Genomic DNA, 15,460 nt, shown 5'->3' on the forward strand with positions numbered 1-15,460 from the left:
GTATACACTGATAAAGCTAAGAGGCCCTTGAATTTTTGACAGGCTATAAGCGGAGTTGTCACAATACACAGAGAAAGTAGTAAGATCTCTGACAAAGAAACCCTATTTGAGTCACTTGTATTCTCTCATTCAAAGCTGCCAAACACTCAAGTTTCAGAGACAGGAATCATCTTTGGCCTTCATGTAAACAATTACTCTTTGTGCTACCTCCTCCTACGCTCCAGTTTTCAAACTAAAAAAAAGGGATGAAACTTTTACCATTACTAAAACACACACTTCCTAGCCTAGAAATTCCTGAAACAGTATTTGCATAAGAATGTTTCAAGTAATGCTTGAAAATGTGCTGCAAATAACAGAGTAAGACACACATCTTACAAAATGGCAGGCTCTAGTGATTATTAATAGGCTTGCCTTTTAAACATCTAAAAGATTCAAGCCTAATATAAGTTTCTTCTTGTAATGACCATCTAGCTATATGTAACCCAGTTGCTTTCATTCATTTTAATAACTTCTAACCATCTGTGTCCCCCCCCACCTATAAAGATTCCAGTTACTCACATGCTCTTTCATTTCTTTCGCTACTGTTTCTGACATCATGACACAACAGATGAGTGTTACCAGGATGAAGAACAGGGCGTACATAAAGCGAGTACTGGTTGACTGCTTTATCTTGGGGCAGCATTTGCAGCAGAGGGAACATGCACCAGTGCCACAGCAACAGGCCAACTAGGGAAAAATCAAAACAATAAAAGGTCAACATTATACTATTTTCAAAACTAGTATCAGTTGGAACATTATAATCAGTTTCACCAAAGGATTTTGGTTGCCTAGAAGGATACAGACACACACACACACACACATATCCCCCCAATTTAAAATGTGGCAGTGACGAGGTGCTGTTTGTGCAACAAACAGGTCACACAACCCTGTGTGCATGGAACTACTCAGGCAACGCTTTTACAGACTGTAAACAGAATCACAATGCAATTCTGTGCAGAGTTAATCCAATATAAATCTACTGAAATCAAGGGACTTAGACTCAAGAAATTCTGCACAGGATTGCACTGTTAACATTCCATAATTAGGCTACAATAAAGTAGGACCATAACAACACTGCACCACCTTTTCAACCAAGTTCCAGGAGAGCAGTGTTTGTAGCAGGGGTGAAAAGTCATATACGCTCTATTAGTTATTTCAGAGTAAACTTATCACTGAGGGATGAATTTCTGCAAACACCTTATTGCATCATATACATGCAGCAGCTGCTCTAAGGATTTCACAAAGCCACATGGAAAGCGGAAAAAAAATTAAATTAATCATAATGATTTCACATCCATATGTTGAGGCATGGTAAGAAATGCCTTGCGAGATCATCAGACCAAGGGCATCTAGTCCAGCATTATGTCTCCAGTGGTGGCCAATCCTATGCACCTGAGAAGTTCATAAGCAAGGCAGGAGGGAGACAGCCACCCCTTGTTTTGCATCCAGCAGCTGTTAACCAGAGATAATCAGTAACTGGAAGGAAGGACTTCCTTGGAGGAAACAGGCACTCGGTAGAGGAAAACAGATGAAAGTAGGCTTCAGGGCAGCACTTGCCTATTGTACTATAGTGGCAATTATGAACAGCTATAGTTCAAAAAAGCAAAACAAAAACAGAAATCAGGATTCATTGCTGATTAAAGACACTTCTGAAGTTCTCACAGATATAAATTTCTTGCATGATGTACTAAGAAAAAAAGCCATTGGATTAATTTTTATCTTTTCATCACAACAAGCATCTAGTACGATTCATTTACTTAATACCAATTAACTTACTCTTCCATTTGACAGTACTCAGCCAAAACCTCTAATTCCAACTGTTTCCACCAAATAAACAGAAACAGAGAAGCTTGCCCTTGCGGTTAACAATCTACTAACATACAGCAACTGACTGAATGGTCCTACTGAACCATTCTTAATTAGCCACACACTTTTGTGATGAATGAAATGAGGAAGAGTTAAATCTTCTCTACAAAAGAGCTCCGTGTTGTTAAAAGACATGAATCAAGGGACCTCAAAAATGCCCCTGCCGTTAAGTGCTAGCACACAGTTTACATTCTGCCTCACTGGGTGCACAAGTTACAAGGGGTAATACAAAATTCGACTCAAAAGAGTGTTGCTTTGTTTAATGAACATGCATTTTAAAAGGCAGTACCAGAACTTATTGTCTCTTGCATATGTTACTTTCTATTAAATAAGTCTACATTATTCCAGTTTAACAAATACCATTTAGGGGGGAAATCCATCTTTTTAAAACTTTCACGTCCTGCTCCTTCCAAAGATAGCTCGAGTAAGACAAACTACAATTGGAAAGACAGTAGCACTGGAACATACCTGAATTTCAAGAGCCAGCGACAGAAACATTTTAAATGCCCCCCCCCACACACGATTGCCCTGACCTGAATGGCCCAGGCAAGCCCAATCTTGTCAAATCTCAGAAGCTAAGCATGGTCAGCCCTGAGGAGTACTTGGATGGGAAATTACCAAGGAGGACAAAAGTGGCTGTACAGCGGCAGACAACGGCAAACCATTTCTGAACGTCTCTTGCCTTGAAAACCGCAGGAGGGGTCACTATAATTGACCTGTGAGCTGATGGCACTTTACATACACACATCTATGATTACAAAGAACATTTTAATGGTTGAAAAACCACTGAAACGTAGTTTTAGGTTAGTTCACAATTCAAAGCAAAGTTCAAAGATCTGCTCTTGAATATATTCAATACTAAGAAAAATAAGCAAGAGCATTTGTTTATATTACTTTTACCGCTGACAAGTACTATCACTATGGATGGCACCCTACATCTCCCTTTGGCTGTGAGGAGTCCTTGGTCAGAACACACCTATGGCCAAACTGAACATGGCAGCATCCATGGGTTGGATCTGTGGACAACACGGCCATTTTAAAGTGATTTCAAAATGCTGCAAGTGCCCAATCCTCACGGGGCTCACAGTGTGTAGGGTTGCCAGCCTCCAGGTGGGACCTGGAAATGTCCCACTATTACAACTGATCTTCATGTGAAAGAAATCAGTTGCCCTGGAGAAAATGGCTGCTTTGGAGGGTGGGCTCTGTGGCATTATACCCCACTGACGTCCCTTGTATAACAAGCACAAGTCTGCACAGTATTATGTTTTTCATAGCTCATGACCATTAATGGTGTATTTATTCAAGTTACAGTTACGTATGCATAACTTTTTTTAAAGGAGGGTCATCTTCCATTAAGGAAAACACAGTACATTGACCAAATATACAGATTCCCCAACCACATGTAATTTACAATGCTTGGAGGTGGGGAGAAAGATGGAACTTCTGCTGAAAAACTGGGCAATGGATCCCTTTACACACTTAGCCCCTATTTTGACATATTTATCCCTTTGGTGTCCTTTCCCCTCCTTGATTAAATCAAAACAACTGTTGACCTTATAACCTTAGCTTATTTTGCATAACTTAAAACATCTTAATCACGTTACATGTAAATTTGCTGTTCAGCCTATCAATAAGTTTGAACTCTACCTTCCATTCCAGTGTATTTGAAAAAGTGTGTATGCACACAAAAGCTCATACCATGAAAAAGGTATGTTGGTCCCCACTAAGTTGGTCCCCACTTAGTTTGATTAAATCTGCTTTTGCAGTTTCTCTGTTTTCCCTTAAAGTTGTACAGTTCAAAGCATTTAAATTTGGAGTAAGTACCTGACGGGGAATTACGGTCTCCCCCATACTTGCAGCAGAGGCCTCATTTTCTAGAGAAGAAACTTGCAGTGAACTAGAGGGATTCAAGTCTTTCAGAGACTCCAATATGCTAAATGGATTTTTAGAAGGCGGAATAACCTCCCACAAAGCTCCATCATTTTAAAAAATCATCAATAAAAAGCTGCTTTGGAGATTTGTAGTAGGATGTTACCAGAGAGTCAGAGTTTGAGCTATTTCTGTTCCTTTCCTTACTTTTAGTCATTTCAACATAACTGAGGCAGCATACACTGGCAAAAAACTGTGGAAGATAATTTCCCTGTAATCGGAGACTTCCGAAGAGATTACAGTTGCAGCTGCACGATTTGCAGTAGCTTCTTAAAGTCTTATCTATATTAAAATTATCTAACTAAACCAAAGGGTTACCCTATTCAACTATTTAGTGGTAACCCTGTGAGATAAAACAATTCCAAAAGATAAGAAAAAAGCCCTAGTGCCTCGGAGCTCCGTGAAAAGTGTCCTAGCAGAACACCGTCCCAACAATGTTGAATGTTCTAGCTAATCAAAGAAATACTCCTGTAATGAGTCTTAAGAGTTCCAGTGAAAAAATAATTTGTATGCTGCCTTTCATTTGTTGTGAAATACTAGAGATCTTTATTAAACTTTTGCTATTAAGTTCAGCATTCAAAACCTCACTGTTTATTGTGATGAGTAGGTTTAAGACAGTTACACAAAATGAATTCAGATCCTCCAGTTCATGAAGATACATCAGATAAAATACCAGAATACTCAGAATGCAATGGCCATTTGCTAAATTCTGCAGAAGATTAGGGGTTTGATCTTGTAACTCCAGTTCCATGATGTTGAATCCTATGACCCTTTTCCCCCCTGCAAAGTCTTCCTTCATGCCCTAGAATCTTGTTTAAACAAGCCCAATACACATGCAATCCCACTATGTGGCAGCATAACAACTGCTCAGGTTAAGGGAGTGGTATATTTAATCAGACTAACAGCCCTACAAAGGGTTCACAATGTAACACAGCTAGACATATATTGGACACAGTTATTGAAATGAGGAGCATTTGGTATGCTAACAGCTAGAGCTAACAACAGTGCAAAGTCAGATGGTCTGTTGCAAAAATACGAATAAATTTGTGTTGTAATCCATAATTTGAGCATGGTTTTTATTACCAAACTTTCTCCCCCTCTATGACCTCTTTTTAAAGGCACTGCATGGCTGTTTTGGAGATCATTATTCAAAAGGTCACCATAAGTCATAAGTGACTTAACGGTACATAATATACGTATGCATTCACACGGATTCATTTAATATTTCAAATTAAAAATTAAAAAAACAACAGTTCATGATAGATATATTTGGTGCACTAACACATAGCAGTTCATGGTTCTCAAAGTTCATGCAATGCTGCATTGCTTAAACTGAGCTAAGGACAACTGCAATCAGAAAGAGAAGTGCAGTGATAAATCACTTATCTGGGGATACTTTCATATTTGGCTTCACTACTTTCCTTAGTACAAAACAGCCTCCACTCTAGTTTGTGTCTGTGTGTTTGTGTGTGTGCGTGTGTGTGTGTGTGTGTGTGTGAGAGAGAGAGAGAGAGAGAGACAGAGACAGAAGATCCCTCACTCACTATAATTGGTACAGAAGACATTCTGATACACAAAACCAGAAAGGCTGCAGACCAGGGAAGAAAGTCACACCCAGTAGTCTCATTCTTTTACTGTGTAAACACAGAAACTAGGATTTTATTTAAAGGGCTTCTCTATAGCTCCTTTAACAGCAAGAGATCACATTTTAGCTGAAATTGAACTAACTCTCCCAGAATCCCTGGACATGCTGACAGAGAACAAAAGTAGGTTTTGCTGGTTAAACCAAGATTGTTGTTTCTTTTATTCTTTGGTTTAGAAAAGCTTAATCCTTAGGCAGGTGCAGGAATCATGCTGTAAAGGATCCCCTCCCACATGCACACACACACACATACAGATTTCCAAAGAACCAAGCAATTAGTTCTATGTGCCCGAAGGGGTTTTGGAATGGTGTCTATTCAACAGCAGCCCTCCCACAGCCCAGCAAGCTACTTTGAGAACAAAGGGAATCTCTAAAGTAGTTGGTGATATGACATGGGGTAGTATACTGGTAGTAACTATGGACTAGGATCTGGAAGACCCAGGTTCAGATCCCTACTTTCATGAAGCCTGCTGGGTGATCATGGACCACTCTCTCTCTCACTCTCTCTGATTAGCTAGCCTAACTAACAGGGTTGTTGAGAGGATTAAAATGGAGGCACAGAGAGTGATGTATGCTGCCCTGAGGTCCCTGGAGGTAGGAGATTAAAGCGTACTATATAAATAAATGTTATTTCACAGATCATTGCCATAACCATCTGTTCAGAAAAGCTATGCATGCCAATTTCCTTCTTCTAGCTGTTGCTTTCTGGGCCTTTTCAGTCCTGGCCCCAACCTGGTGGAACTCTCTGCCAAATTCCATCAGGGCACTGCGGGACCTGTCACAATTCCGCAGGGTCTGCAAGGCAGAGATGTTCCTCCAGGCTTTTGGTTGAGGACAGTGATGGTTCCATCTTGTCTGGCACCCTTCCCATTCCCTGTTGTCTACATCTATTTTGCCCTCCTCTCCCCTGTCCACGAAGTAGCTGGCAGTGGGAGTTGGAAGGAGGACTGGTTACTCGCCATCTGTTTGTTTTTATATTATATTAAGGTTTAAATTAATTTTATCTTGTTTTATTTTGGGTTATACATTGCCCAGAGCCCTGCAGTGGCAGGGGTGGGCCAATTCAATAATAATAATAATAATAATAATAAATAATAATAATAATACAAAGAGGAGGAGGAGGAAGAAGAAGAGGAGGAGGAGGAGGAGGAAGAGGGGGAAGAAAAGGAGGAAGAAGAGGAGGAAGAAGAGGAAGAAGGGGAAAAAGAGTTGCAGCAGCAGCAAACAAACCCATGTGGCACTTGGCCTACAAACAGAAAGGTTTGTAAAAGTAGCCCCTCTCACACTTGGCACACTAGAGAGAAGCAAAGACTGCTCCCTTCTTAAGGCACAAAAGAAAGTCTTCTGCTTTCAAACATGTAATTTAATAACTAGCTGAGCCAGTTTTAAAATGCACCGAGATTTAATTAACGCAGGCATCAAGGTGCCTACACCTCCTGCTTTCTGAGCTGTGCACAATTATTTTTCTAATCAGCATTAATTTCTCTAAACTATTTGCTGGGACACTACTTGCCAGAATTTCTCTTAACAGTACACGCTGCTGGGCAGGGAGGTATGAGATAGTCTCTTGGGCAGATGCTTGGAAGAATTTCATCATCAACTCTATCCTTCTGGGTTTGTTTCTCTTAACACGTGATGGTGGGGGCAACTATACCTCATGTATGCAAAAACTTATTTAGAGACAAGAGTGCTGTCTGAACAGTCTGGCAGTCACTGAAGGAAGAGGCAAGGCAAGAATCGCTCTATGCCCATCAACCTGGAACACCACGGCAGTGTGTCAAATAAAGACAGGACATTCAGATATCAAATCCTGGCCATCAAGGTCACTGGGCGACCTTGGGCCAGTCACTTACCTCTCAGCCTAACCTACCACACAGGGCTGTTGTAAGGATAAACATGGGTTGAGGGGAAAACATGCATCATCCTTAGGGTTTCTAACCTCCAGGTGGTGGCTGGAGATTGCCTGAGATTACAACTGATTTCCAGGTTTCAGAGATCAGCTCACCTGGAGAAAATGGCTGCTTGGGACGGTAGACTGTGGTATTATACTCTGTGGAGGTCCCTTCCCTCCTCAGGCTCAACCGCCCAAATCTCCAGGCCTTTCCCGAGAGCTGGCAATCCTAAAATTCGCCCTGAACACTATGGGGGAGGGCAGGATAAAAAGGTACCACAACCACCCCAGGACAGAAACAAAGATCTCTGTGGCTCTTACCATCTTGGGGAACCAATGGCTGAAGGCAGCGTCAAAAATTCTAAATAAATAAATAAAACATTGCATACATGAGACCTGCTGTTCCTAACAGCAGTTCATCCGAACCCAAGGGAAGAAGGCTCTGATTCAAAAACAATCAGGTTACAGATAATTTATCTGAGAATATTAAATATAGAAACACAGTGGGGGCAGTCCCCTTTAAAAGTTACAGGCAAGCAGCTGGAATGACTGCTTTATGTTCATGTTATAAACACAGAAAGATTCTTCTACTGACAAATGGCAAATCCTTTACTCACTAGAGTTCTTTTGTTTAAAGGGATATATCTTCCAGAAAACTGAGTAAAGCCAGACAACTAAAGAATAAGAACAAAAATTCACACCCTAATCCTGAAAGTAAGACTGAATTCACCACATGCCACTGGAAGTGCTTCTCTAGTCTAGCCCCACTCCAACTGCTGGTGTGCATATGGAAAAACAAAAAGGCAGTTTTGAATAAGTTTGTGCCAGGTTTTTGAATAGATACCCAGACAAGACGGCTAGTTTCCAATCACGTTCCTGCCTCATTGAACTCAACAATGCATGTGATTTTGGTCTAAGGCCCACTGGCTTCAAGTATGCTTATGTTTTCCATCTTGAACCCCTTAAAAGTAATCTAGTAACTCATTTCAGACACTCCACAAGCCATGCAATAGTTTCTACTGGAGTACAGTGCTGTTTAACAGGTCTGCCCCAAGCCATGTCCTGCTCCCAGGGATACAACAGCCAATTGATCTTTACTGTGCATGACCATTGACAGTTTTTAGAAAATACAGTTGACAGGGAATTGTAGAGGCCTTTAATCACTCGCTTCAAGAGACCATAGTAACACTAGTAATCATTGCAGTGGCCAGAATCCTCCTCTCAATATATGCTATGGTTTCTTAAAAATATCTTTCCTCGCAAGGCCTTCTCAGCATTACATGCATCTTATCTGTTCTCTCTCTCTCACTCTCTGCTTGTCCATGAGTGTTCTGAAGATATGAGTTAATCTCTACAAGAGTTGGTGTATGAAAGACAGTCCTTAATGGAACCTCAATTGGAAGAGATGAACTTTGTATGTAAGTCTCCAGAAGCCAGTATAATTTTAGGAGTCCATCTTTCCACATGGAGCTGAGGCCCAGCGATAGAGAGCTTCTGCTTTGTATGTAGAAGGTCCCAAATTCAATCCTCAGCATCTCCAGGTAAAATGATCAGGTAGTAGGTGATGTGAAAGACCACTAACTGAGACAATGGACAACTGCTGCCAGTCAGAGTAGACAATACTGACCTTGACAGACCTATTGTCTATAAGGTATCATTGTGTCACATATAGCTGCTAGTCTTTTATGGTAACCTGATGGCCAGAGACAGCTTCCATTTATGAATGCTTCCCTGCCTGGTTACCCAATTGTCACTCTTAACAGAAGACCAGGGAATTACTATGATAATGATCTTCCAAAAGCAAGATCAGAAAGAACTCCATGGGAAGACCACAACCTTTCTGATTCTTAACGGCAACTGGAACTATTCAAGGCAGCTTCAGAGTGGAATGGAAGTCTTCCATGTATAGAGGGTTTCTCTAATGCCACCTGATGCATTTTGCTTTTGTTCCTATTGCTTGCCTTACTCTTCTTAATAAGATCCATTCAGGCAACCACAGAAGAGCAAAACGCCACTAAATCTTTTTACAAAATATTTGCAACTGACAGAAACCTATAAGACTGCAGTCACACAAACTAAATAATTCACTTTCAATCCACCTGCAATGCACTTTCCAAATGAATTTTACTGTGTGAACTGGCAAAATCCAGTTGGAAAACTCACTGAAAGTGGATTGAAAGTGGATTATTTAGTGTGTGTGACCACAGGCTAAGATTTATAGAGCAATCCTATGCAAACTTACACAGAAGTACCACCATAGTCAAGGAGCTTACTACCAGGTAAGAATCCACAGGACTGCATCCTCAAGAACCCATTCTGCTCTTCATGCAACAGCAAGCCCCAAAATAACAATCCACAGAGATCATCAGAGGTGATAAAACAGTGGATAGTCTTTACAAACTGATCCCCCCCCCAAAAAAAACATTTCAAGGTTTTACTGAAGTTGCCCATTAAACTTCCCTCTTAAACATGAGGGGGCAAACATGGCTACTTTAGGAAGTAAGCACAATTCTCAAAATTATTGGATTTAGGAAACCCCTAAAAAATGACGGGCATAGGGAAGCTCCTGAGGCCGCTGCTTGTGTGGATTTTCCCTATATCACAAGCGTGATGCATTAATGAACAGGCAATCCTTCCTTCAAAATTAGCTCCATTGGAGCCACACTCTCTCTAGTATGGATGTAGAATAAATCTTCCAAGAAACCAGGTCATTTTTTTTCCAGCTACACCATGTTAGTTGCAGAATCTTACAGTAAGGAAAAATCTAGTTTTTAATCATAAATAATGAGTAGGACTGACTTAAGGACAGGATCCAGAAATTGGCAGGCTCTTTGAAGTTTACTTTTATTTTATATAAACCATAATGTCATGTAAATATAGCTAAATATATTAAAAGGTGCCTGACAAAACACATCACAGCCTCCTCAAACCACCTCATCACAGCATCACTCTGAAAGAGTGCTGGTCTTTACTCTGTAAACACTGAGTTCTAAAAACAACCATAACTAAAGTTTTCCACTGCAGCTGCTTTATTTAAAGACAGAGGTTAACTTTTTAGTCTCAGGAGAGAAGCTACACAAAAGCCAACGTAAAATCCTGTTTCCTGTAAAATACAGCAGATGTTTTTATATAAGCAGACGCAAGCCACATTATGGTGCAAGCTGAACACCAGGCCGGGCTATAACCTATATATTTTCTTTGAAGGAAAATATACACAAACAGAAAGAGATAGACTAACAGTCTATGCAATTAAGCTTGCAGTTGCTTTGTGTCTTGGGAAGAAAGTTCTTGCTGTGTTCTTCCTTGTACAAGACAGGAAATCATGTCCATAGGACCAACTGCAGAGATTAAAGCTTGGAAACTGATTACTAGCTTGAGGTTAGAGGATCATGAAGACTAGATGTTTTGTTACTAATTTTGCCTTGAAAGGACAATAACAGTTTGCACTGTAAAGTATTCCTGCATTTCATAGCAAGAGCTTGGAGACCCATCAGATATCCAGAACTGTATCACTATTATTTCATTAACAGCAAGATTTTATTCCAAGGAAGCTCAGTATCTATTTCAATAAGTGCTTCCAAGCAGTTAAGAAGATACAAATCACCTTGTTGGATCAGACCAACAGTCTATCTAGTCCATCATCTTGCTTCCCAGAGTGGCCACCCAAATGCTTGGGAATGTCCTCAAGCAGGAAACAAAGGCCAAAACACTGCCCAGGTTGTTGCTTACCTCTGAATATGGAGATCCCATTCAGGCAAGACAGCCAATGGCACTGACTGTCCTTTCCCACAAGAATCTGCCTAATCTCCTTTAAAAACCATCTAAACTAGTGGATAAACAACATCCTATGGCATCCATTCAACATCACAGTAATCCAAGTCTATGCCCCAACCACTGATGCAGAAGAGGCTAAAGTGGACCGGTTCTATGAAGACCTACAACACCTCCTAGAACTAACACCAAAAAATGATGTCCTCATCATCATAGGGGACTGGAATGCTAAAGTAGGAAGTAAAAAGGTAACCGGAATAACAGACAAGTTTGGCCTTGGAAAGCAAAATGAAGCAGGGCAAAGATTAACAGAGTTTTGTCAAGAGAACACACTGGTCATAGCGAACACCCTTTTCCAACAACCTAAGAGGCGACTCTACACATGGACATCACCAGATGGGCAACACCAAAATCAGATTGACTATATAATTTGCAGTCAAAGATGGAGAAGCTCTATCCAGTCAGTAAAAACAAGACCTGGAGCTGACTGTGGCTCAGATCATGAGCTACTCATTGCAAAATTCAGACTTAAACTGAAGAAAATTGGGAAAACCACAAGGCCATTCAGGTTTGACCTAGATCGCATCCTTGATGAATATACAGTAGAGGTGAAGAATAGATTCAAGGGTCTAGTTTTGATAGATAGAGTGCCTGAAGAACTATGGACGGAGGTTCGTGACATTGTATAGGAGGCAGCAATCACCACCATCCCAAAGAAAAAGAAATGCAAGAAAGCAAAGTGGCTGTCTAATGAGGCTTTACAAATAGCAGAGAAAAGAAGGAAGGCAAAAGGCAAAAGGCAAAAAGGAAAGATTTACCCAACTGAACGCAGATTTCCAGAGAACAGCAAGGAGAGATAAGGAGGCCTTCCTGAATGAACAGTGCAAAGTAATAGAAGAAAACAATAGAATGGGAAGGACTAGAGATCTCTTCAAGAAAATTGGAGAAATCAAGGGAGCGTTCCATGCAAAGCTGGCCATGATAAAGGACAAAAACGGTAGGGACCTAACAGAAGCAGAAGAGATTAGGAAAAGATGGCAAGAATACACAGAAGAACTATACAAGAAAGACCTCAATGTCCTTGACAAACACGACGGTATAATCACTGACCTTGAGCCAGACATCCTGGAATGTGAAGTTAAATGGGCCTTAGAAAGCATTACTAACAACAAAGCTAGTGGAGGTGATGGTATTCCAGCTGAGCTATTCAAAGTCTTAGAAGATGATGCTGTTAAAGTGCTGCACTCAATTTGCCAGCAAATTTGGAAAACGCAACAGTGGCCACAGGATTGGAAAAGATCAGTATACATTCCAATCCCAAAGAAGGGCAATGCCAAGGAATGTTCAAACTATCGCACAATTGCACTCATATCACACGCTAGCAAGGTCATGCTCAAGATCCTACAAGCTAGGCTTCAACAGTACATGGATAGAGAACTGCCAGAAGTACAAGCTGGGTTTCGAAGAGGTAGAGGAACTAGAGATCAAATTGCCAACATTCGCTGGATTATGGAGAAAGCAAGAGAGTACCAGAAAAATATCTACTTCTGCTTCATTGACTATGCTAAAGCTTTTGACTGTGTGGATCACAACAAACTATGGCAGGTCCTTAAAGAGATGGGAGTACCAGACCACCTCACATGTCTCTTGAGAAACCTGTATAAGGGCCAAGAAGCGACAGTTAGAACCGGATACGGAACAACTGATTGGTTCAGCATAGGAAAAGGAGTACGACAAGGATGTATACTGTCACCTTGCTTATTTAATATATATGCAGAGTACATCATGCGAAATGCTGGCCTGGATGAATCACAAGCGGGAATTAAGATTGCTGGGGAAAAGATCAACAACCTCAGATATGCAGATGATACCACTCTAATGGCTGAAAGTGAAAAGGATCTAAAGAGCCTCTTGCTCAGAGTAAAAGAGGAGAGCGCAAAAGTGGGCTTGAATCTCAACATCAAAAAAACTAAGATCATGGCATCCGGCCCCATCACTCCTTGGCAAATAGAAGGGGAAGTCGTGGAAGTAGTGACAGACTTCACGTTCCCGGGATCCCAGATCACCGCAGACCTTCGGGGGGCCAAAAATAAAATAAAATAAAAGAATATAGGTGCAATCTCTATACATATTGTAGGGTTTACTGTATCTGATACCCATCTGTGAGCTAAGATGTTTTCAATTGCTCTTTCACACGTTAACAGATTTCACACATGGTTATGGCTTCAGCTACAAAGGGAAAAGCTGTAACTCTCAAAGAATTTTGAAATGAAAAAGCATAGTTCTCAGTAGCACACTGGTGGTTATAAGCATGCCATGTGATGGTATAATTTGTTAATTCCCTTGAGAGATCATTTCATATAGTCTCACTTCCAGGAAGATTTTCCTTAATAGCCTACATTTTTCATGCTGCATTCCTCTTACATGTAGTTCCTTTACTTGCATTTTACTAAATCATCTCACCATGATTGTTTCCCATTAAGGATGTTTTCCCTTACAGCAGAAATCCATTTAACAGACCACTGAAATTCATGCTGTCCATGTAACAGTCAACAGCTGAGTAGACATTGTATGTTTAAAACTAACAGATCTTGCAGAACCTGCATAAAGACTAACAAATTCATTGCAACGTAAGATTTCATGGACAAGAGAGAAGTTAGAGCTCTGATATAGTGGGGGAGGTAGGCTTTAATACACAACATCTCTGCCATAATAAATCTGCCCATCTGGAAGGCCAGATAATGAAACTGAAGCTCAAATGGCACCAAATGAGAAGGGAGCACTCACGGGAGAAGACCCTGATGCTGGGAAAGATTGAAGGTCAAAGAAGACGGGGACGGCAAAGGATGAGATGGCTAGACAGTGTCATAGATGCAACGAACATGAAATTGAGCAAACTTCAGAGGATGGCGGAAGACAGGAGGGCCTGGCGGGAGCTGGTCCATGGGGTTGCGAAGAGTCGGACTCGACTGTGCGACTGAACAACAAAAGGATGCCACAACAACCTAACATATTACTGCAAGGTCAGATCTGGTTTAATCATCCTTTTGGAGAAGTCAAAAGCTGTGCATACTCAGGGCAAAACTAGATGCGACACTGTCTACAGGTCCAACCCATGGATGCCATCACAATTTTAAAGCAGTATAAACATACTGTGAGGGACCAGTCTTGATTTGGCCTGCAGCGTGACAGGATGAGGCACTCTTCCCCATGGATTTTCAACTGCTGAAACAGCTGCATCCCCCACTGTTGCTGTTTTGGCCCTTGATAAGCCATGAGGGAGGGGAAATGAGAGAGCTTCAGACTGTGATGCTGATCGGGTCCTCATAGCATTTCTAAATCACTTTAAAGTAGCACCAGCATCCGCCAGTCAGATCCATGGATGTCATCATGTCTATTTTTGTCTTCTGGCACATTAGCACTGAGGATGCCATACTACTATGCCATTAGTGATTCACACCAATTTGGTCTCCAGTTCAAAATTTTATTATGACATCATGAATTGAACTCAAACTGGCTTGCACATTCTACCCATATGTTTGCATGCATGCTGCACATGACACTAAAGCACTGTTTCAAGCATTGACTTGAGAAAGTCCTTAATACCATTTCAAAAATTCAGACAGCTAGGTTGGCATTTTCTAGCTGATATGCTTAACCTATAAACTTGTTTGCAGTAAGTGGGTGGAAAGAATTAGTGCTTAGATGTTTTAATACACCAGCTCAACAATAATAGAAACTGTAATGTCGCAAGTGCATAGTTATTGATGTTGCTATTGCTGCAGATGAGTTGGCTAATTCTGTGTTCTGATACACAAGATGTAAACAAGTTTCAAGCCTGCCTATTATAATGCCTTAAGAAAATGCTGAAATTTCTGTAAGCAGAAAGGCTAAAATTGCATCTACAAGTGGAAATTCTGCATACAAACTGCAATCCATATCTATATATCTAATAGCCAAGTTGCCCCCGTGAGTGCGGATCGCTAAATCAGCGCTCCGGGGGCACATGGGGGGGAGGGGGAGGTTTGTACACACGTGGGCCAGTCCCCACGTGTGCACAAAAATGCTAAACCTTGAAAAAAAATTTGGGGGGATGTTTAAATCCCCCCGAAAGTGCAAGACCGTTCCGTGCGCATGTGCACGAAACGCTTGGCAACCGAGGCTACCGCCGCCGCTGCTTGAAAGGGAAGCGGCGAGCAGCGGGGGGGGAGTGGCGAGGGAGCCTAAGGAGCCTCGCCGCCGCCACCGCCTCGGAGCCGGCCGGCCGGGCAACATCAGGGCCAGGGGGGGAATGGGGGGAACCCGCAGCCGCCGCCGCCACC

The 15,460-nt window shown here is 41.4% G+C and overlaps 1 protein-coding gene across 1 annotated transcript in view; it reads right to left on the minus strand.

The window, feature by feature from the left end:
* The window catches only part of SERINC5 (serine incorporator 5), a 58,523-nt gene that overhangs the window by 39,304 nt on the left and 3,759 nt on the right, over window positions 1-15,460 (minus strand). Inside the window, exon 2 of the mRNA XM_015417212.1 lies at window positions 559-726. Coding sequence (XP_015272698.1) covers window positions 559-726 — 168 coding nt within the window. The remainder of the gene's footprint in view (window positions 1-558; window positions 727-15,460) is intronic.

Source organism: Gekko japonicus, unplaced genomic scaffold (genome assembly GCF_001447785.1).
Source record: "Gekko japonicus isolate JY-2015 unplaced genomic scaffold, Gekko_japonicus_V1.1 scaffold1462, whole genome shotgun sequence".
Lineage (NCBI taxonomy): Eukaryota > Metazoa > Chordata > Lepidosauria > Squamata > Gekkonidae > Gekko > Gekko japonicus.